General features: G+C 47.5%; 2 protein-coding genes across 2 annotated transcripts in view; one reads left to right on the forward strand and one right to left on the reverse strand.

Annotated features, from left to right (window-relative positions):
- The window catches only part of MTBP (MDM2 binding protein), a 67,349-nt gene extending 62,847 nt beyond the window's left edge, over positions 1-4,502 (forward strand). The window contains exons 21-22 of the mRNA XM_068983876.1: positions 3,129-3,194; positions 4,241-4,502. Coding sequence (XP_068839977.1) covers positions 3,129-3,194; positions 4,241-4,279 — 105 coding nt within the window. The 3' untranslated portion in view covers positions 4,280-4,502. The remainder of the gene's footprint in view (positions 1-3,128; positions 3,195-4,240) is intronic.
- Positions 4,503-8,003: 3,501 nt separating this feature from the next.
- SNTB1 (syntrophin beta 1) overlaps positions 8,004-23,171 on the reverse strand; it is a 244,368-nt gene continuing 229,200 nt past the window's right edge. The window contains exons 5-7 of the mRNA XM_068983377.1: positions 20,480-20,676; positions 14,212-14,399; positions 8,004-11,277 (exon numbers count right to left, since the gene is read on the reverse strand). Coding sequence (XP_068839478.1) covers positions 11,185-11,277; positions 14,212-14,399; positions 20,480-20,676 — 478 coding nt within the window. The 3' untranslated portion in view covers positions 8,004-11,184. The remainder of the gene's footprint in view (positions 11,278-14,211; positions 14,400-20,479; positions 20,677-23,171) is intronic.

Consider the following 23,171-nt stretch of genomic DNA (forward strand, 5'->3'; position numbering starts at 1 on the left):
CGGGAGTTGGTGATGGACAGGGAGGCCTGGTGTGCTGCGATTCATGGGGTCGCAAAGAGTCGGACACGACTGAGCGACTGAACTGAACTGAGCACGGATAAACTGGCCGTTCAGAAGCCGTTTGGTGAAACTTAGATTAGGTGCAGTTTTCAGTTTCTGACTTGAACCACAGTTTTACGTGGGTTTTTGATTAAAACTGCAGACGGACCATAGATGGAACACTTTCAGTTCCCTTGTAGAATCTCTCAAGAAAGACAGTATTGAAAGTACGAAAGCCAAGAAAAGAAGAAAGGAAGAACATGGCGGCGCTTTCATACGTTGTTGGAGCAGGAAGCACGTGGACGCGTGGTGTGGCTGAGCAGCAGTGATAGCCTCGATGGCTACCTGGGGCTGAGAGTCCAGACCCAGCATGGTCTCGGGCCTGCTCGGAGCCTGGGGATCCCAGGTGTTGTGGAAGGCGGGGGCAGAGTGCTGTGAAAAGCGGGAGTTAGAGAGAGGTCCACAGAGTGAGCAGGGAGCCTTCAGCCTGCTCTGCACACCTTTCCCACAGCGTTCGCTGTGGATGGCTGTATTACCCGTGGCTGTGCTCTCCCCCACCCTGTGGCCGTGTGGGAAATAGTCCCTGGAGGAGAATCGCATGGGAGGCCGCAGTGAAAAGGCCAGCGGCCTCTTATTTCCCTACCTTATAAAGGTGCCAGTGAATAAGCTCTGCACACACAGAACTTCTAGTAAGATTTTTATTGTCTCATTTTAAAATCAGACTCGACAGGGACACCCTGGAAGCCCAGTGGCTAAGACTCTGTGCTTCTGCTCCAGGGAGCATGGGTTCAATCCCTGGACTGGGAACCCACGTGCTGTGTGCTACAGCGGAAACACTTTCTAAATGTCTGTGTGGCCAGACCGCTGAGACTCGGCAGAGCTCTGAGGAAAGCGTCTGACACAGCAGGCGTCAGGACATGAAGGGCAGAGGGCAAGCGGGAGGAGCAGGAGCCTGGAGGGGGCGCCGTGAAAGCTGGGCACCTCAGGGAGGGGACAGTCACATGCACAGAACCGGAATGTGATGCTGCTTCCAAAGCTATAGGACGCGAAATCTCCTTACAATAAAAAGACAGGAGAATCACTGTAGCAGTCAGCAGTGAGAGGAGGAGATTTGCCGGAAGTTAGTGTTACTGACAAAATTGAGGACAAAGACATTAAACGTGAGATAAGAAGATGGGGGAATTAGTCTGAAAGGTCCATCATGCTCCTAATAAAGACGAGAGGAGAGAAAGCCGTCAGAAAGACGCGAGGCGCTCCAGAACCGAAGGGTGCAAGCCTGCTGGGACGGGCACACAGCTCGTTCTGCCTGGCGGGCGGCAGTTCTGCAAGCCCCGTCACTGTGGAAGGTCACGTCTCCTGGAGGGAGAGAGCATTCCGTAAAAGTTTTCCGGGAGAGAAGTAGTTGACATAAAGATTCAAGAGTAAGGTTGGCATTGGACTTTCCCGGCAGCCTCGTATGCCAGATGGTGGACCGTCTTCCTCCCGTTCTGAAGGAAAGTGGTTTACCTGGCATTTTTATATCTGGCTCAGAAGCCAGTCACTGGGCTTCCCGGGTGGCTCAGACAGTGAGGAATCCACCTGCGGTGCAAGAGACCCAGTTCCAGTCCCTGGGTTGGGAACAGCCCCTGGAGACGGGAATGGCTACACTCCAGTGTTCTTGCCTGGAAAATCCCATGGACAGAGGAGCCTGGAGGGCTGCAGTCCATGGGGTCGCACAGAGTCGGACACGACTGAGAGACCGACACAGAAGCCAGTCAAGTGTGAAGATGCTTTCACACACGAGAGGTCTGAGAAACTGGTGACTTGTGTAACCTTTTGATGAATTTGTGAGAAGATGAAATTCAGTAGAACAAGGGACTGAACCAAGAAATAAAAAAAGAAAAAGACAGGGAAGGATATGTTCCAGTGGGACCAGGTCCAGGAAGCAGCTGGACCAAACTGCCGCAGGCTGCGGAGGAAGGGGCTCCAGTGTTTAAAGGATGCAGCTCCGAAAACCAACGCAGAGACGAACAGCTGGAGAGGGGAGGTTGTCCGGTGTCCGAGTGTTTGAAGAACTTTGCTGTACGTTTAATCAGTCTTTTTAATCAGAGTTGTGGGGTGGGGGCAGAATTATGTACATGGAAAGCTGCGCAAATATAGTTCACCACAGGATAAAACATTAGATGAAAGAGAGATTACAACTGCAGTATGTTACTTAGCTTGGGAGTAAACTTCATTTGCTTAAGTGTAAAATGCAAACATTGACTGTTTACTAATTTAAGAAAAAATTGTGGTGCAGCTGTTCCTGAGAGGAAGCGAAGGGAGGTGGGAGGATTCAGAGACCTGAATCCAGGGTAACAGCAGTCACTGAGACTGTGAAATCACACGGTAGCAGCAGTGAGCGTGTTGTGTAGAAACGCGAAGATAAGAGAAGCGGAAGAAAGAAGTGAAAGTGGCCGCTTCGATGGAGCCTAACTTGGAAGCGCAGCAGAGGACAGCTTTTTTTGTAAGACAAGTGAATTTTTTGAATTTCATGATTTAGTTTGTTATTACCTTTTTAAAAGTCAGAGATTTCAGGTTTATGTTTGGTGCCATCCCCTCTGTGTCTGGAGTGAAATAGGCAGAAAGAAGAGAGAGGTAAAAGGTGTTTTATCTGAAAAATAAACATGAATCGTATGTCCATCTCCTGAGGAATGGATTAGTGGGCGCACGTAGCCGATGATGGAGCAGGAAACAGCAGCCCACTCCAGTGTGCTAGCCGGGAGAGCCAAGGGACAGTGGGGTCTGCTGGGCTGCAGTCCACAGGTTGCAGAGTCTGACTCGACTGTGCGCCTGAGCATGTGTGCACGGCTGAGGATGGGCGTGGGCCTGGCCGGTGCTCTTGGGTTTAGGAGCTCAGAGCAGCGTGGACTTCGTGCAGACAGGTGTATTCTGGTTAGAGACCTTCGACCTTCCAGGATGGAACTACTCGATAATCTTTTCCTGTGATTTCTCCCTCTTCACATTGATGATTATAGAATGATTTAGGATCCTGTCAGATTTATTCAATAATGGCTTGTTCTTTGTAATTTAATGTACAGATTTGGAATGCTCTGTTTTGCTATGTTTAGGATCTTAAAACTTCCAGAGGTCTATTTGAAGAAATGAAGAAAACAACAAGCAACAATGTCGTACAGGTAAGTGTCCCCTGAAAGTGCACCCAGTGACGCTGCTGCTGTGCGTCAGGGCAGCTGGGAGGCTGTAGTGTAAGCAGTGAGAATTAGGCAGTGGTCTTTTCAGCTGTGTCCCTGTGACTACTCATTAAAATAGTCAATAATGGACTACGTAAGTAGGGTCTTTAGTAGTATTTAAGAGATTTCTCTGTTAACAAGAGCTTCTAAATTAATGTTCAGAAAGAAAAAAAGAGAATAATCCAAAGGGCTGGAAAAATTAATCCATTTTGATTAGCTGTTTTCAAAGCTTGGTTTAATTCTATTTTTAGTGATCCTTTAAAAACATACTTTCAAATAAAAGTGAGAAAATAGAGCAGTCTCTTCATTTTGCCCAGTGAGAACACCACCATTGTATTCTGCAACATAAAGTTAACCAAAAAGTGTTCTTTAGCAAGAAAATAAAATTTTTTTTCTGTTTAAAAATTCATGATATAATATGTAAATAAATACATATGCAAAGAAACACATAAAATTAAAAAAAAAGAATTTTAAAAGAGAAAATCCTTGGGATCTTTATTCAGGCTGAGAAGTAAGACATTTCAGGAACTCTGGAGCCCCAAAGAGGCTCTTCCCCACCATGTCCTGCTCTGTCACCTCTGGAGGTGAATGCTGTCTTGATTTTTTGTGTGTGATAATTCAGTTTTCTAAACTGCAGTTGATGTGCACTGTTACACGGGCCGCAGGTGTGCAGTGCACCGGCTCCCAGGCTTCGGAGGCTGTGCTCCGCGCTCGGCCACTCTGAAATGCTGGCTGGGTCCCCTGTGTGCGCAGCGCACCCCTGTGGCTGGTTTTATGCGCCACAGTCTGTGCTCTACTCTCCTGGTGGTGACCTCTCCCCCTTCCCCCTCCCCACGAGGAAAGGATATTTTTTAAGATAAAATGTATTTTTTAAGAGTCTGATGTGTTATTTTTTGTCTTAAATTTTCTACCATGCTCTTTTGAACAATGCATTTTTCTATTGCCTTTGTTTTCGAAAGAATGGGCCATAATCATGTTTTTTCTCCCCATAGGTGATTGAGTGGGTGTTAGAAAAAGCAAGCAAGAAATAACACAGAATCATTCCCTTTGGATGATTGTAGATTGGATGGATCTAATATATACCACTTCCTTCTTTAGTTTGAAAATTACACATTTCAAACTTTATTCAAAGAATTAATGTTCTGTTTCTAAGGAATTTCATAAATACCCTGTATTTATATAGTTTTGAAGTTGCTCAGTTAATGTAATTTTAGTTTGTATACTTATAGTTTTACTATATTTTAATTTTTAACATTAATATTTTTATGTATGTTTAAAAATTTTACTCTTGGTTATTTAATTCTTTCAATAAATAGAAAAAGATATTTCTTTACTTCTTGGTAAGTGTCTCTGTTGTTAGGTGTGTTTAAACTGCTGAGTCTCGAGTAGGACATTGCCAGTGGCTTTTCTTGTGTGTTACAACAGCGTGATTTATTGGACAACCCTTGTCTTAGAAAATATTGGCAAAAAATTCATATACTTAGTCATGTTCCCTTACCCCTGGCCTGGAGCCACCACTGTTGGAACTATTTATATTTATTTGGGATGAAAAAAAGCAAAAATTGTGAAAATAAGACATAGTGAAAATGACTTAAGTACCTACTCCCAGAAAAAACAATTTTCCCATGACAGTAAATTTGGAAAATGTGGAAAATACTAAGGAGAATGGAAAAAATTCCAATACTGTTCTGTCTAAAGGTATTTAATATTTTTAAACATTATATTTATTTTCAAAATTGCAGTCATATGTGTGTTTATGTGTATTTGCATGTGTGATATGTATGTATATTAATTTATAGCCTGCTTTTCACTTAATGTGATGTAACAATATGATTAAAATGATTTTTATATCATGTCAGTAATAGCTGCGTGATTCAAATGGATCAGTTTATTTAACCAGTCCTGCATCGTTGGACATAAGAGTTCAATATTTCCTTATTGTAAATGAAACTTAAATGAATATTTCTGGTACATCACTGATTATTCCTTAGTATAGCTTTTTCAGAGTGGAATCTGTGGGTGTCTGAGTGTACTGCTTTAACTTAACTTCAGTGCTGTGCTCACACTTAATCACTTTTGTGAATGTCCCATAAAAATACTGGAAATGGCAACCCACTCCAGTGTTCTTGCCTGGAGAATCCCAGGGACAGAGGAGCCTGGCGGGCTGCAGTCTACGGGGTCGCAAGAGTCGGACACGAGTTGGCGACCGGACCACCACCACCACCATAAAAATGCTTCAGAGTAAAAAGTGACTTAAGATGCTTGAGATAAATGTGAAAGTAGGTAACAGGAGTAGTCTAAGAGGCCCAGAGACCTCAGGTCCATTTCTGGCACAGACTGAACTCACGGGAGAAGCTGCAAGCTGGGCTGAAGTCCAGCAGCGCGAGCCGTGTGCCAGTGTCCAGGAGAGGAGCCTGCCGGCCGGGCCTGTCTGTCTGTAGGACACCTGTGCATGGGGCCTCGAAAGGCAGACCCGGGGGAGAATAGAGCAGAGGGCAGGCCCCGGCTGTTCTGACGCTAATTCCTGTGCTGGGGATAATGCCTAAAACTCCCACTCCCTGTGAGTGGAAAAAGGGAGCCAGGGCTGGACTAGCTCAGCCTGTTCCACAGTGATGGGATGCTGGGAAAATTGTTGCGAACATCACCTGGAAAAGAGGAGTTGGCTTCCTTGTGGCTCAGACGGTAAAGAATCTGCTTGCAGTGCAGGAGACCCGGGTTCAATCCCTGAGTGGGCAAGATTCCCTAGAGGAGGGCGTGGCGACCCACTCCAGCGTTCCTGCCTGGAGAATCCATGGACAGAGGAGCCTGGCGGGCTACAGCCAGGGGTCACAAAGAGTCAGACGCGGCTGAGTGGCTAAGCACACACACACAACCTGGAAAAGAGAAGTTGTGCCAGGTGAAGTCAGGGACCTAATTACGGTGAGTTCCAACCAGAATGTTAGAAGCGTCAGAGCCGTTTGTTTGCTCGTTTGGCTGAAACCAGTAAAGGCACAGGACAAGGTACACGAACTGCAGGAGGGGATGTTCAGCTTCCTAGCAGAACTTGGCAGAGATGCAGAAGACTTGGAACATTCTGGGTTGGAAAATAAAATGTTTTCCCACTTCATCTCCAGTGGCAAAAGGTTGTCCAAGTAAGTAACAGCCTCAAGATCAAACCAAAGGTGCAGTGATAAACACTTCATTAAAATCTTAGAAATACTTAAAGTAAACCGTTTCAGCAAGACAGAAGGACTTCTATGAATCTTACGGGTGTTGCCCCGCAGCACTCTGACAGCCGAGGAGGCCCTGCTGGTGGGAGTGGTTTTCGTCTGACAGACTGGACTGTGACTTTGGATACACAGAAAGCCCACAAGTCTGTCTGTATTGGCTTCACATATGAAATTCGCCGCTTCTGTTACATAATCTCGTAGGTTTCAGTCTATCCGCAAAGTTGTGTAATCGTCATCACCGTCTAGTTCCCTCGCATCTCCGTCACCGCGGTAGAAATCCCGTGTCTACGAGCAGTCGCTTCTGTCACCCCAGGCAGGCGCCCGCCTCCTCTCTGTTCTCTGGATTTGCCTGCGCTGGACGTCGGACGGCCCGGCACTACTGCAGGGTGTGGCCTTCTGTATCCGGCTTCTGCTTGTTTGGGCTCAGACTCTGGACTGCAGCCCACCAGGCTCCTCTGTCCATGGCGTTTTCCAGGCAAGGACGCTCGAGTGGGTTGCCATTCCCTCCTCCAGGGGGTCTTCCTGACCCAGGGATGGAACCCACATCTCGTCACTAGCAGGCGGATTCTCTGCAGGAGGTGTTCCGGGCTCACCGTGTTGTAGCGTGAATCAGCATGTCAACTGTATGAACCTGTCAGTTTATACGTTCATCTGTCGATGGGCACTGGGCTGATCCCCGTCTTGGCTGTCGTGCATAATGCTACTGAAGACATTTGTGCCCAAGTTTTGGCACAGATATTTCCCATTATCTTGGGTATACGCCTAGGGGTGGAACTGCTGGACTGTATACGAACTCTGTGTAACTTTTGAGAAAATGGCAGACTGGTTTCCACAGCAGCTATACCATTTGCCCTTTCCATCAGCAGCTCCAATTTTTCCACCTCCTTGCTAATTCGTGTTAGCGTCTGTCTTTTGACAGATGATAGGGAATGTGAGGTGATATCTCATAGTGGCTTTGACTTGCATTTCCCTGGTAAGTAATGTTGAGCGTCTTTTCATGCACTTACTGGCCAGTTGGACATTGTCTTTCGGGGAGATGTCTACCAAATGCTTTCTTAAGGACTTTTCAGTGGGATTATTCCTCTTTTTATTGTTGAATTGTAAGAGTTCCTTATAGTTTCTGGATCCTAGTCCTTTATCTGTGATTTATACATATCTCCTCCGGTTTTCAAATAGTAAAAGACTTCTCAACCCCAGCCTGCTGTTTTTATTACAAGTAACTTGAACACAAACCAGGTTCTGGTACTAAAGAGAATTTGAGTATTTGGAGCTTGGTGTATAGATAAAATCCCTTGAAAATGTAGTTAAAATGAGAGTTGAAAGCCGAGCCCCAGGTGAAAACCCAACAGGAAACTGTACACACAGAAACAGCAGGTGGCACCCCGCCGCCCACCTTGGCACCTTTCCAGGCCAGTCTTGGAGGAAGAGGTGAGCAAGGCGTGTCTTTATGCACCCGTGTCCCTCTGTGGCTATTAAGGAAAGCACCGGCCAGCCCACCATACGCAGAGGTGAGTATTTATTTAATTCGTATGTAAAGTTTACAGGGTAGCCACAGTGCTATAAACATAGGCACATTTTATAAACTCATGGCACATTCACAAAGTACGTCCTCACCCCAGTCCACTCAAGATAGAATAATATCTGTAAAATGGGCCAGAAAGGCCCCACTCATTAACTGTAGAGGGACCCCTGCCCATTAAGACCGTTCCTTCTGACTTCAGCCAAGCAGGGTCCGCGAGCTTTTGGACAAAGCAATGTGCATTTTTTCAGCATTTCAGTGCATCAGTTGATAGTTAAATGCCTCTGGCTGAATGGTTTCTAAAATAGATTTATAGTTTCGTTTCTCCTGCTTAGTCAAGGCAGAAAAAGAAACTTGATGTCTGTATTCCTGTTGGTTTTCTTTAAATTCCCATGGGATGGTTTAGACGTCACCACACCAAAGGGCTCACCTAATTACTCTAACAACTGGGCAGCTTCCCTCAAAGTCTAGTTTAAGACATCATTCGTTGGAGTTGGTTTGCACCTAAGAGAACAGACATTGTGGATTTAATAATTCGTCAATTCAAATACAAGACAGTTGATCACAGAGGGAACTGGACAAAAACAAATCCCCCAAAATGACTCAGTTGATTCGCTCTCCGCACCCAGGTGTGCTCCAGGTGTGAGTTTGTGTTATTCACGTCATTCATAACGCACGTCGAGACGATTAAAATCTACAGTGTGGAGTAAGAGCTTGTTGAATTCAGATTGAAGGAGAAAAAAATTTGAATTAATTCATCATAGCCACTCTGATATGATACAATTTAATTTTGAGGAAGAAAAATGATTTATATACACAGTTCTTAGTAAAATTTTCTATTTCTTGCTAATATTAATTCAGAAAATGCATTGATTTTGTTCAAATATATTTTTCTAAAATATAAATATTTAAATTAAACTTTCATAAATGCAGAGAATGTAGTTTCTTTTGCACCCCACCCAGATATTAATCAGTCTAAAACTCAAGTGATGAAGAAATAGTATTTGTAATTATGATCATTTTAATGTGTCTATAAATATATAATAGGATCTTTGCAACTTAATCATGAGTAATTAACTCACTGCATGTAGTATGGAGCACCTTAGATTACATATTATTGAACTATTGGCACTAATTTCTGTATTTTCATGTTATTTACAATACACAAGTATAGTTCTCTTGTAAAACAACTTTCCAGTGATTTTGAAAATATACCATGAAAGAGTGCATTACAATTTACAGATGCGTCAAGGCTTTCCTACAACATTGAGGCTGGGACTTCACTCTTCAGCATTTTAAAATAGGAAACAAAATCAGTGTTAAAGCTGCTTTCCAAAGTGGTTGTTTTGTTGTGTGTGTGTGTAAACACTAGTCTCATAAGATGTCTTAGAAAGTAGCTCTGCAGGTGTGTAAGGAATGACACAGGAGCATCCCTACGCGTTGGGATCATTTCCGCTGCAGAACTGCAGTGTGCAGTAAAGCCTCTGAAGAGGGCTGCAACCATGAACGCTCACATTTTTAATGCAGTAGATAACAAGCAGCTTTTTATTACTACCCTTTTATTTCCCTCTACGCAAAATACCATTCAATCAATACCCTTTGGAACTTGAATTAATGTTACGTGTATTACCCTGGGGAAACACCTATCTAAAATAAAATGCTGACCTACAGTAAAACTCCATAAACACATGTATCTGAGTGAATAAAATCACTTTTAAATCTTTCTGCATAGCTCTTTGAAAAGACAAACATATCTAACCTGGAACATTTGTCTCTAAACTACAGAGGAGAGAAGTGTTGCAGATACAGAAATTCTAGAGCTAATTTTCAAGATTTGAGGCAAGTGACCTTAAAATCAAATAACAGGTTGTTTTCAGTGAATGTGTTCTGAAAGATAAAAGCAAAAGTGTTAATATATTGACTGTGCTGTCTGGTACCTCCCTGGTGGCTCAGACGGTAAAGCGCCTGCCTACAGTGCTGGAGACCTGGGTTCGATCCCTGGGTCGGGAAGCTCCTCTAGAGAAGGAGATGGCACCCCACTCCAGTACTCTCGTCTGGAAAATCCCATGGACGGAGGAGCCTGGTAGGCTACAGTCCACGGGGTCGCAAAGAGTCGGACACGACTGAGCGACTTCATGATGCTGTCTGAAAATATTCTTGTAGAGAAATATCAGGTCATTATATTATTTCCCTGGAATTCCAAAAGAGCTGCGAGTGCTATTCATGGGTTTGGTTATAACACTGGCTCTCTATGTAAAACCCAGTATTAAACAGAATCATATCAGGCTCTGTTACTTGCTTGAAAATGCATGCATATGGTACAGGCAGAAATAAGGGCCCATACATTGCTCAGCACTTCCACTGAAAACCACAAAATGGGTATAATTAGTTACCCCCATGAATTATTATGTAGATATCTCAAATGGCAATCTTTCTTAAAAAATCCATAACTTGCTTTCTATAAATAAAGCTCTAAGTCATGGCTCTAAAATAGGCCTTGGTATGAGTGCAGTCCCAGAATTAATTCTTTCACGCAAACCACTCTTCAGCAAAGCTTTGCAATTTAAGCAGTCTACTCCAGCTCAGAATCTACTGGCTTACAGCTCAGATAAGTATCTGATGTGTTAATCCCCGCTCATCATATGCTCATGAGAACACTGCAGAATCCTCCTACATCATTGAAAGGTAATTCATTAAGAAAAAGTAAGCCGTTTCATCCTTAAATGAAAGATGGGTTTCCATTTGAGTCCTTTCCTTAGCAGTGGAAGTCAACTCAGAAGTAGGAAATGGGGTGCAGTAAAACAAGGGGTCCTTACTCCTGGGGTGGGGAGAGGGGAGTTGGAAAGCGTCCTTTTCTCATCTGTTCAGCCCTGGCTTAGCAGGTGAGCCAGCTGCCTAGAAGCGATGGCTAAGAGCTGCACATGCTGTCTCAGTAGCGTGTCCTTGATTGTCATTATCTAAGAGCTGTGCTGCGTATTTCCAATCAGCCTCACCTTTCTACCCTTTTACTGTGCTAGAAAACCAGTTTCATTCTGACAGTCCTTGTGGTGTTTTCTGAGGGTGCCCTTCATAGTGCAGAAACTGACAAGCCGGGCCCTGCTGCGCGGGACTCGGGTCTGCAGCTGACACGCTGCATCGGGTGGTCGGACGCGACGCTGTTCTGGGGGCAGCGAAGCCTCCTTTGCTCAGAGGTAATCCGCCCCTCTGCTCAGGCCACCAATCCCAGTCTTGTAATCTTAGCTGACAGGAAGGAATGAATGATGAAAACAATCGGCTTGGGGCAGGCGTGCAGGTCCAGTTGCTGGAATTTAAAAAGAAGAGAACACGGAAAATTGTAAATGAATGCTTGACACAAAGCAGTGATTTACACATCAAACAGATCCAAGCACTTCCTGCTTTTAAGTGTTAACTGGAGCAACTGTGTTTTTAAATCCTTGCCCCCCAATGAGATTAAAAAAAAAAAAAACTCTTTGAACTTACTCCTTACATCTCATCTACCTTATTTCCCAAAATAAGTTCTGTGAAATTTATACATATCAACAGCGCGCATGTCAGTGCTGCCCTTCTTGGCTGTCTAGCCGCTTATTTTTGGCGGCGCGATTATTCATGTTGAATTAGGTGCAGCACGAGGCGGTGCTACGTGTCCCAGCAGATTTGAGTCCCGGTTCTAACACTTCAGGTGTGTACATAACCTCGGACAAGTTATTTGAAATATTCTCAGTCCAACCTAACTTACAGGGTAGACTATTAAAATGAGACACTGCAGGTGAAAATCCCTCGCAAGCCGGAAAGTACAGAAGCTGTATTACGAGCAGCCGCATCCTCGCAGCTCGCGGCGTGAACGCACCTAGAGCACCGTCTGCGGAGGCTCCTTCGCAAGGCTGGTTTTCCCCGCGTCCCTACAGAGCCGAACAGGCTGAGTTTTCATCGCCTGACCTAGTTCAAGAGCGCTGTGTTGCTCCTGATTCTTTTTCTTTTTAAATCTCGTTTTTGATTTTCCTTTTTATTGAAGTATCGTTGACTACCCTGTTGTTAATTCCTGCTGACAGCAAAGTGATTCAGCTATGCACGTGCACACATTCTTTTATTAATGCTCTTGTCTAAGACGGCTTATCACAGGATGTCTTCAAAACTGGGGGATAACTGTTTTCAGTGCTGTGTGAGTGTCTGCTGGGCCTCAGTGTGAATCAGCCGTAAGCACACCGACAGCCCCTCCCCACTGCAGCTGGCTGGGCCCCGCGCCTTCCAGCGACTCTCTCCGTTCATCCCCCTAACCCCCAGCTCTACTCTGGTGCTGGAGAATAACGACGTGACCGTAGTAACATCCGGCAAAGTCAAGTCGTACTTAGCATGAACCAGGCACTGACTGTGTGAATACTTTCCATACGTTATCTTAGTTAAATCTCACAGACTCCCTCTGGGATAGCTACAGTTACTATCTCTATGTCCTAAGTGCAAAACTAAGATTTGGTGAAGCTAGAACTTCTAAGACCATACAGCTTACAGTAAAGAGAAAGCATGAGCTCAGATGCAGGCCTGTCTGATGCCAGGCCCTGGGCCCTCTTGTTTTTTGGTGGCACTGGGTGTGTCCTGCAGCCGTGCGTTTGTGCGCTCAGCTCTCCTCTAGTTTGCAGTGAGCGGGGGCTCCTCTTTTTTCAGAGCACGGGCTCTGGAGCAAGTGGGCTTAGTCACCATGGTGCATGTGGGATCTCAGTTTCCAGACCAGGGATGGAACCCGTGTCCTCTGCATTGCAGGCGGATTCTTAGCCCCTGGGCCGCCAGGGAAGTCCACTGCACCAGCATACTTGCTTTTACTAACACAGAGCTAACTTTTCAAACTGACCTTAAAGATGACTGCCTGCAGTCCCTGTGTTTTATGGACGGGGAGACTCAGAGCCAAAGAAACAAAGGGACTTGCCCAGGACACGTGAGGAGTTCGTTCCAGACTCAGGAAGACAGCAGGGGTCTCTTGACCCTAAGTTCATCGCTGCTTCTGCTTGTCTCTGCTCCCTTCCCTAGCACCTGCCTCTGGGGGCTGCTCAGCTAGATCCTGGGGACGGTGTGTCCGAAACTGATTCTCAGACTAACATATCGACAGCAGAAAAATCAGTCCTTCCTAAGTCTTTTCAAGTCAGGCTGCAATTACAGGCAGAAAGGCCAAAATTTAGACATTCTTCCTCACTGGCAAAAAGCCTTGAATTTTCCAGCCATGGATAAAAAGCAGGAGTCTCCTGCGGCTCTTGCACTTCAGGCAGATTCTTTACCCCTGAGCCACCAGGGCAGCCCTGGGGGAGGGGAGGGTTATGCAGGCCTAGTAGCTGAGTGACAGTGACTGGGTCTTATTTTTAGAGATTTATCCCTGCATTTCATATACCCCCCCACCCCAATCCAGGTTATCAAGCATGAGTCAACAAATATTTGTGACTAGGAAGGACCTAGACAGAGACCGGCTTTTCCAAATCAAAGTCCTTTTTTGCAGCTCTACATTCCACAGCTTAAATGAGATGCTATGTCTTCCTGAGAACACCCGTGCTAGAAAGGGGAAGAATGTGTGACCTCCACCCTCCAGAGGAACTGGAGCACTGTATTGTCTCAATATGGTAGTCAGTAGCGATCGCAGGAAATCATGAGTTTAAGCACATGGGCCATCTGCAATGATAGAAGAAGTATAAATGTTGCCCGGACTGACAATTTGCTGCCTTTGCTGGATACCCCCTGACAGGAGCTCACAGTTCTGGGTCCTTGTCTGGTCCTCTCTCCAAGTGGGGGAGCTGACCAGCATTGCTGGGTTTCCTGGCTGCCCCTTCCCCTCTGGGCTCTTTACCTTCTCCACTCCTGAGACCTCAGAGACCACGGGCAGGACCGGTATTTTACATCCGTGTATCCCTGACACCTCGCACAATGCCCAGTTTAGATCAGATGCTTTTAAACAATGAATGGTACATTTTGATGGTGGTGGGGCCTCTCTGAGAAGAATTTAATGCTGACTATATAAACGATCCTTTCCTTTGATTCAAATATTTCTATTATATTCAAATGAGACCAAAGGAAAGGACTTAAAAAACTGGATGCCATCACTATTTTTCAAGGATCCATTAAGACACGAACCTGTAAGTATTTTGTTAATAATCGAATGCTAGATAAGTATAAAGCAGTACTATGTTTGCAAGCCAGTATGGGTGAGTTGCGTAAGGAAATACATGAAATCACACTGTCCAAAGCAAAGTGCACTTACAAGCTCTCCATCTTTGCCTCCAAAATCTAAATACAGCATCCTGATTCCATCATCGGAAGACATTTTCAGCTTTTCATAAGGAGCCTGCATGATTGTCTTGAAGGCACCCTCCTGTGGTTCAGTGGTAATCGAAAATCCATTCTCGTAATGTATGGTCAGTCGGCACTCCTGGTTTCTGTAGGTGCAAGCTGGGAGCGGCAGAGAGGAAGGGTGAGTGATGGGCAGTGGAGTCCGTCCCTTCGCCCCGGCTCTAACCTAGTCTCCCCACCCCCAGGCCCAGCCACAAAGCTGCTTCCTAAAGGTAGAAATTAATAATGTGCGTGAAGTATTCTCCTTAGACTGATTAGGACATTGTCACTTAACTTGTCCCGTGAAATGAAGGGAAGTAAACAGAAAGAAATTCCTTTTGCTGAGATTTACTACATTTTATCTGGGCTCTAGCCCTAATAAAAAAAACCATGTGATATATATCTAGGGAGACAGGTGTTCCAATGACCTTGTCTCAAGCTGGAAAAAACCTGACATTGAAAAAACCATTTATTTGGCTGCACTGGGTCTTAGCTGTGGCACAAGGGATCGTCTCTGTAGTCGGAGGACTTCTCTCTGTTCTGGCATGTGGACTCAGTTGTCCCCAGGGATGTGGGGTCTTAGTTCCCCAACCGGGAATGGAACCCGAGTCCTCTGCGTTGGAAGGCAGGTTCTTAGCCACTGAACCACCAGAGAAGTCCCTGACATTTTCAATTTAGAGTAAGCTACCTCCGACCATTGTCTTCATCATCTCACACACACACACACACACACACACACACACACACACACACACACACACACACTCTCTCTCTCTCTCTCTCTCTCTATAAATATTTTCGATTTAGAGTAAGCTACCTCCGACCATTGTCTTCATCATCACACACACACACACACACACATTCTCTCTCTCTATAAACATTTTCTATTTAGAGTAAGCTATCTCTGACCATTGTCTTCATCATCACACACACACACACAATCCATAAATGAATCAGTCATCAATTACTGAAGCACCTCTCACCTGATGAAAGAAGCAATCACTCCCCCAATGACATTACCCAAGTCAACAAAAACACATGTAAGAAGCCAGGAGTGAGCTGTTAAAAAACAACCCGAGATTTAATTTTAAAAAGTCAAAGCTCCTTTTATAAACAAAGGCGAGCTTTTTGAATTTCCTGATGATCTGATCATCGTGGGTCCTGCTGCAGATCGCGGTGCGATGGGGCAGCTTCTACGAAGGAGCCGCGTCCCCTGCTGCCCAGGGTGCAGCCAGCCTCGGTTGCTGTCCGCAGGTGCCCCCGATTCCAGAGAACAAAAGGAAAACCTTTCCATCAGGTGAGGCGCCAGCACTTATCTGTGGTCCACGCTGCGTTTAGGAAAAGAGACCAGCCCTTTCCGATTATGAGCAGCAGGCCTGCCTCCGGATTCCAAGTTTCTGTTCAGAAGACCTGTGAGTGTTAAAAACCCTTCACCAAAGAGTTCTGGAGGGAATTCCCTGGCAGTCTGATGGTTAGCACTCCAGTCAGGCCCAGGGTTCGATTCTGGATTGGGGAACTAAGATCCCTCAAAAGGCACAGCCCGCAAGAGTAAAGCAGAGAGTTCTGGGGAAGGTGATCGAGGAGCAGATTGGATTTTTTTTCTTTTTTTGCCTTACGTAACACCACATTTAGCAGCCCCTGGTAACTCAGCTGGCTCTGGCCTTTACATACATCTGAAAGCTCCTTAGGGAAACCAAGACACCTTCTTTCTGAGGGAGGCGTACAGATAAGGCAGTATTGATTACACCATCGCCAGCTCAGCTTTATAAGCCGCAGTTTCACCCTAGCGCACTTGGGAAGCTTAGTACGAGAAGAGAGAAGAGCAGAGCTCAGAGAGGGGGCACGTCCCAACCCGGTGGTTCCGATGCAGGATGCAGCCCTTCCCTCCCCGGCTCCTCCCGCTCGGCCTGGCGCGCGATGGGGAGGGGCGGCGCAGGGATCCCGGCAGAGCCGCTCCGGGTCACAGCGGGGAGGGACACACAGGCTGTCTCTGCTCTTAACTGCTTAAGTTATATACTCTTTCCTGCCAAGGGCCGCAGCCATCCTTCACCGTGTAACTGCGGGCTGACGCTTCCCGAAGCCGCCTTCTCTCACAGCCGGGAGTCCTGGGCAGAGGCCCTCGCGACGCCCGCAGTGTCCTCTCGGGGGCCTGGCCCTCCACCGCCCGCCCGGCTCACGGACGACCAACCCGCAACACGGAGGCGGCGCAGCTGCAGCGACGGCTTCCCAGCTCTCTGTGTGTCTGAGCGGAGTGTAAGTGCTTCACACTCACTATTTCTGCTGTGCGATGAGGTGGATCCGTTATACGGACACATGCCCCCCCCCCCCCTTAGACCTTCCTCCGACCCCCAGACCCCCTCCCACCGCCCAGGTCGCTGCGGGGCCCGGAGCTGAGCTCCCGGCGCCGGACGGCGGGCTCTCAGCGGCTCCGTGGCGTGCACGGTCGCGTGTGCGTCAGAGCCGCTCTCCCGGGTCGTGTCCGCGCCCCCTCCCCGGGCTGTGTGCACACGGACGTTCTCCACGTGCGTGTCCGTCCCTGCCCTGCGCGCGGGTTCATCTATACACGGCTTCCTGCCTTGAATCTTCACTTCTGACACTGTTTCACGCTGCAGAATGTGAGCAACTGGGCTCTAAACATGGTTTTCCCTTTTCCTCTATCTTTGAACTTTGAAGCTACGCCACTGGATGGTCTAATTAACTGATGGTGATTCCTTTTCATTCAAATTGACCTAACGTGGTATTTGTGGCCTTTAGGTAATGGAATCGGTTATCTGAAGGCGCTCTTAATCTACACAGGATAAACTGAACGCATTATCAAGCTAACTGACGCTCTGATGAAAACGCCAGCCCGCCTCCCAGCTCCCAGCAGGCGTCTTTGCATCTGAAACTGGGCTGCAGTCATTTCTATAACTCTTCTCTCCCACCACTTGGCCGACTAGCTCACTCAGCACAATTCGTTGTCGTTTTCCTTGGGCTGGTCGATCAACAGGCTCATTGTTTTTCTGTCAAAGTAGATTTCAGCTTATAGAGAGAAGAATTTTATGAAACGTGTACTGTAAACTAAACCAACCCCCGTTGGCCACTTTATTCTTTCCTAGAACACTCCTGATTGTTGCTAGGAGTCTGGACTGCTCTGCTATCATTCATACAACTTCAGGAAATTTCGTTTTCAGGTGACTTGAGCCTTTACCAACTCTCAGGTTCAAAACTCTCGTTTTGCTCGCCATACAGAATATGTGTCAAAAATGAAAGCTTCAGTGACACATCAAGAAACATTTTCAGAAATGCTGGAAAATATCGGGAGTGCTAACCATCTTCAGGGTAACTTTTTAAAGCAACTTTATTCACTTATTTCCGGCTGTGCTGAGTCTTCGCTGCCCTGCAGGCTTTTCTCCAGTTGCTTCTCCCCCTGGCCGCGTGGGGGCTTCTCACCGCGGGGCATCTTGTTGCCGAGCACAGGCTCGCGGGCACCTGGGCCTCGGCGGGTGCAGCCCAGGGCTCGGGACTGTGGCCCCTGGACTCCAGGGCGCGGCTGAGGAGCTGCAGTGGATGGTCCCAGTTGCTCCTTGGCATATGGACTCTTTCGGGACCAGGGATCGAACCCGTGTCTCCTGCACTGGCAGGTAGATTCTTCACCGCTGAGCCACCAGGGAGGCCCCAGGACAGGCTTTAAAAGGCACGATCATCGCAGAGCTGCTGCAGTAGGAATTCTACAAAGCGTCTGGTTTCCTGTTTCACAGACGAGGGGACGTGGGGACCCGCTACAGGGCGACGTGTGTCCCAGCTTTATTTCCTTTTAAGTTCCTCTCACACGCTACTAAAGTAATGCTCAAAAGTCTCCAAGCCAGTCTTCAACAATACATGAACTGTGAACTTCCAGATGTTCAAGCTGGTTTTAGAAAAGGCAGAACTAGAGATCAAATTGCCAACATCCCCTGAATCATGGAAAAAGCAAGAGAGTTCCAGAAAAACATCTATTTCTGCTTTATTGACTATGCCAAAGCCTTTGACTGTGTGGATCACAATAAACTGTGAAAATTATGAAAGAGATGGGAATACCAGACCACTTGACCTGCCTCTTGAGAAATCTGTATGCAGGTCAGGAAGCAACAGTTAAAACCAGACATGGAACAACAGACTGGTTCCAAATTGGGAAAGAAGTATGTCAAGGCTGTATATTGTCACCCTGCTTATTTAACTTCTATGCAGAGTACATCATGAGAAATGCTGGGCTGAATGAAGCACAAGCTGGAGTCAAGATTGCTGGGAGAAATATCAATAACCTCAGATATGCAGATGACACCACCCTTATGGCAAAAAGTGAAAAGGAGCTAAAAAGCCTCTTGATGAAAGTGAAAGAAAAGAGTCAAAAAGTTGGCTTAAAGCTCAACTTTCAGAAAACAAAGGTCATGGCATCCGGTCCCATCACATCATGGGAAATAGATGGGGAAACAGTGGAAACAGTGTCAGACTTTATTTTTTGGGCTCCAAAATCACTGCAGATGGTGACTGCAGCCATGAAATTAAAAGACGCTTACTCCTTGGAAGAAAAGTTATGACCAACCTAGATAGCATATTCAAAAGCAGAGACATTACTTTGCCAACTAAGGTCCATCTAGTCAAGGCTATGGTTTTTCCTGTGGTCATGTATGGATGTAAGAGTTGGACTATAAAGAAAGCTGAGCACCGAAGAATTGATGCTTTTCAACTGTGGTGCTGGAGAAGACTCTTGTGAGTCCCTTGGACTGCAAGAAGATCCAGCCAGTCCATCCTAAAGGAGACCAGTCCTGGGTGTTCATTGGAAGGCCTGATGCTGAGGCTGAAACTCCAATACTTCGGCCACTTGATGCAAAGATCATTTGAAAAGACCCTGATGCTGGGAAAGATTGAGGGCAGGAGGAGAAGGGGACGACAGAGGATGAGATGGTTGGATGGCATCACCGACTCAATGGTCATGAGTCTGGGTAAACTCTGGGAGTTGGTGATGGACAGGGAGGCCTGGCGTGCTGCGGTCCACGGGGTTGCACAGAGTCGAGCGACTGGACTGAAAGTCTTACTTATTCAGCTGCGTGGCTTTGGCTTCACTGGACCCTCTCTGCTGCATGCAGGCCTTCTCTAGTCGTGAGAGTGGGGGCTGCTCTCCAGCTTGGGTGACGGGCGTCCCCTGCAGGGCTTCTCTTGTGGGGCGCAGGCTCCAGGGCTCGCAGGCTTCTGAAGTTGCAGCTCACGGGCCCTGGAACATGTGGGTTCAGTAGCTGTGGCACTCCGGCTTAGCTGCTTGACAGAATGTGGGGTCTTCCCAGCACAGGGTTCAAACCCGTGTCTCATTGGCAGGTGGATTCTCACCGCTGTACCACCAGGAAAGTCCACCATGTGGCCCATCTTCTAGAATACTCTTGGGTGCGGAGGAAGCACTGCTCACAGAGTGGTCCACAGACCGGCAGCATCAGGACCGCCTGCGACCTCACTAGATGCAAATTCTCAGGCCGCAGCCCAGAGCTCTGAGCCAGAATCTCCAGGGACGAGCATCTGTGTCTTCTGGGGGTAAAACTATAAACTCTGCTGTCGTTTCAGTGTGACTGAAGTCTGGAAGCACTGTACATAAGAGGTCTTGTGGGAAAACCCTAGTCATGTAGGGCGGAGCTACACCGCAGGGCTTTTGACCCTGCTGGGAATGTTCTGGACATGCACTGCCCGACGTGGCAGAAATGACAGCTGACTAGCCAAGTTACGCACTTTTCTGCAGGAAGATGAAATAAGAGTTTTCATAGTCAAACCTCTAGGCTGCATTTCATCAGAGCATTACTAAATGTACTAGTAACGCCCAGTGAAAATCACTCATGAAGGTCCCTTTAATCTCCCATAACGTGCAGTTCTCTCCCATGTCCCGAGAAGTCTGGCATCACTGTCCTTTTTTAGGCTTAAAAAAAAGTGTTTAATTAATTATTTTTTTCGGCTGAGCTGGGTGTTCATGGCTACTCTTGGGCTTTCTCTAGCTGTGGGGAGAGGGACTACTCTCTAGGCCCCATTTTAGTAGGGCATTACTAGTGCCTCAATTCAGAAGAATTTGAAGTTTATCTCCTCTGGAATTTAAGTAAGTACCCCAGAAGGAGCCCGTAATGGAACCTGTGCTGAGGCCGCGATGCCGGGGAGGGCGCCCCTCCCCAGAAGGCTGCGGCGTCCCCAGCCCGGGCGCGCACCTGTGCTGATCTCCGCAGTGAGCTCCGCCGAGTCGTGGCACCCCTGCACTATGCTCCGCGTCCAGTGTGAGAGGTCCCTGCTGACCTCGGCCCTGAAGAGGTGCGTTTCGATCCCCTGCTGGGTGCCAGTTCGCGTTGCAAAACACAGATCCACACCGGCCTGGGGTGATCCTTTTCCTGGACCGGAGTGGACCAGCCTGTTGGGAAGAAGAGAGAAATGATCAAAACGGAAGCCACTGTATCCACCTGATACGGCACTTGAGAAACAGCTCCAGCTGGCGATTTGCGTGAATCGCTCTCACTCTTCTGGTCTGGAACCCGCAGACCCAGGGGGCCCTCGTGTCACGATGGCTTTCTGCCCCTTCTCACGCAGCTCCTCGCCAGTGGTAGAGGGAATGGGTACAGTGGCCGGAAAAGGGGCATCCACTGGGCTAAGCAGACAGACAGGAAAGGAAGGTGCGGAAAGGACTGAGAGAGCAGTTTTAAATAGTGTGCAGCCCCCCGCCCCCGCCCCGCCACTGCCGTTGCATACAGGTGACCCAGGGCAAGCACAGCCGAGAAAGGAAATCTGTTGCTTTCTGAGCTGGATTTAGCGCCCCATCCCCCACCCCCACCCCACATACCACTCTCCTTGCGCTCTGGAGCAACTGGCTGCAGAGAATGCACTTCCGGGTGTGCACTTCTCATGCACTCAGCCTCCAGATGCAAGCTGACAACCATGGGACTCAGCTAAAGCAACAGCAATCTGTGTGTCTGTGTAAAGCTTGAAAAAGAGGGCATCCTGGTGGCCCAGCGGTTAAGAATCCACCTTGCAGTGCACGGGACACCAATTCGATCCGTAGTTCAGGAAGATCCCATATGCCTCGGGGCACTGAACCTTGGAGGCCTAGAGCGCGTCCTCCACGAGAGAAGCCCCACAGCAGGAGCGTGAGCGCGGCAAGGAGACAGCAGCTCCCACTCGCTGCAACTAGAGCGCACCCCAGAGCAGCAGCAGGGCCCCAGCACAGCCAAAATCAAAATGAGCCGTTGAATAAAAGCTTTTGAGGAGCCTGAAGCAGCACAGTGATGCTGAACTTCTTCAAAGGTGGAACAGAAGTGCACTTCACGGGAGACTAAAGTGATTTTCAGGAGTGATTTTCACCGGACACACTGGCTCTGGAACACACATCCAGCATAAAACGTGACTCCCAGGGTCCATGCTTTCTAACAGGCCAGGGCAAACAAGGGAGCTCGGGTGCCGCCTTCTGAGCAGGGCTGGCCCCTCCTCTTCACTCGCCCCGTTTAAGCACTCGGGTCTCTTATGCTTGCTCCTTCTCCTCCATGTCCAACCGCCTTTTGGGAGAGACTCTCGTGTCATTGATTTGCAGGAGAGCATGAGTACAGCGTGGGAAATGTTCCTCGTCTCCAGGATATTGGCATCTTCAGCCTTTTCTTTCAATACAGAAAGAAACAGCTCATTGGTTGCTAGTGGAATTCCAGGTGTTATTCACTTGGTGGATGGGAGAGTTATTTACTTAGGCAAAGGGCTTGTTGCCTCTAGGTTCACAGTTGTACAGAAGAAATCCAAAAGCTTATTTTCTCTTGCAAGTTTAGATACTGTAGACCAAAATTATCAGTGAAATAAAACCCACTGTAGCCCACTGAATTCCTAGTGACAAGCTCCTATAACTCTGAGGAGCTCTCTTTTACTTACACAGTTGAAATTCAGAGGGAGGGGTGGTTTGCAGTGCTGACTGGAAGAAAAAGGTTAATTGAAAAAGGCTTTTGATTATACAGTTCTTTGAAGATAGAGAAACAGAGGATAACAAGTGTTGGCAAGAAAGTGGAGAAAGGGGAATCCTTGCACGCTGTTTGTGTTTATGTAAATTCGTGCAGCCACTACAGAAAAGAGCATGGAGGTCCCTCAAAATATTAAACAGCACTACCAAGGGGTCCAGCAATGCCACGTCTGAGAATATATCTGAAGGAAGCAAAATCAATATCTGAAAGAAATATCTGCGCCCCCAAGTTCACCCCAGCGCTATTTACAATCACCAACCGCCGGAGCAACCTGAGTGCCCGTCTGCGGACGAATCAGTGAGGAAGACATGATGCGTACGTTCATAACGCAGTGTTGCTCTGCCTTAAACAAAAAAAGAAGTTCTGCCGTCTGCAACCTTATGGGTGAATCTGAAAGCATTATGCCAACTGAAGTAAGCCAGACAGAGAAAGAGATTCTGTACGACATCACTTATGTGAAATCTTGAAAAAAAACCAGTCAAGCTTACTGAAGCAGAGAGCAGAATTGTTCCTGACGAGGGCTCTCCGCCTTCGCCAGCCAGGAGAAATTCAGCTGGCAAGGATTCAGGCACGGCTTTACTGGGGTCCTCGCTGCAGCCGCGGGGAGCGAGAGGAAAGAGGCCCCCTTGCTCACTTGCTCCCCGAGCGGGTAAACCCTGGCAGGGAGAGGGGGCGGCTGCGGCCGAGGCTCCGCCCGCCTCGCGAGCAGCAGCAGCGCGCTCAGTGGCCTGGCTTTCAGCCAGCCTCCCAAAGGTGGCGGTTGGGCTTTTGACCTCTTTGTATATTTGGGGTCCAGAAGTGCCCCAGCTGTGCGTGCACCCCGCTACTTTCAGTCCCACAGTCTCTTTGCAGTTTGCCACTCGAGGAGAATTTTGTCCAGAAGCGCCCACTGCCGCTCCCGCAGCGAAGCGCC

The sequence above is a fragment of the Capricornis sumatraensis genome, chromosome 11 (assembly GCF_032405125.1).
Source record: "Capricornis sumatraensis isolate serow.1 chromosome 11, serow.2, whole genome shotgun sequence".
Taxonomy (NCBI): domain Eukaryota; kingdom Metazoa; phylum Chordata; class Mammalia; order Artiodactyla; family Bovidae; genus Capricornis; species Capricornis sumatraensis.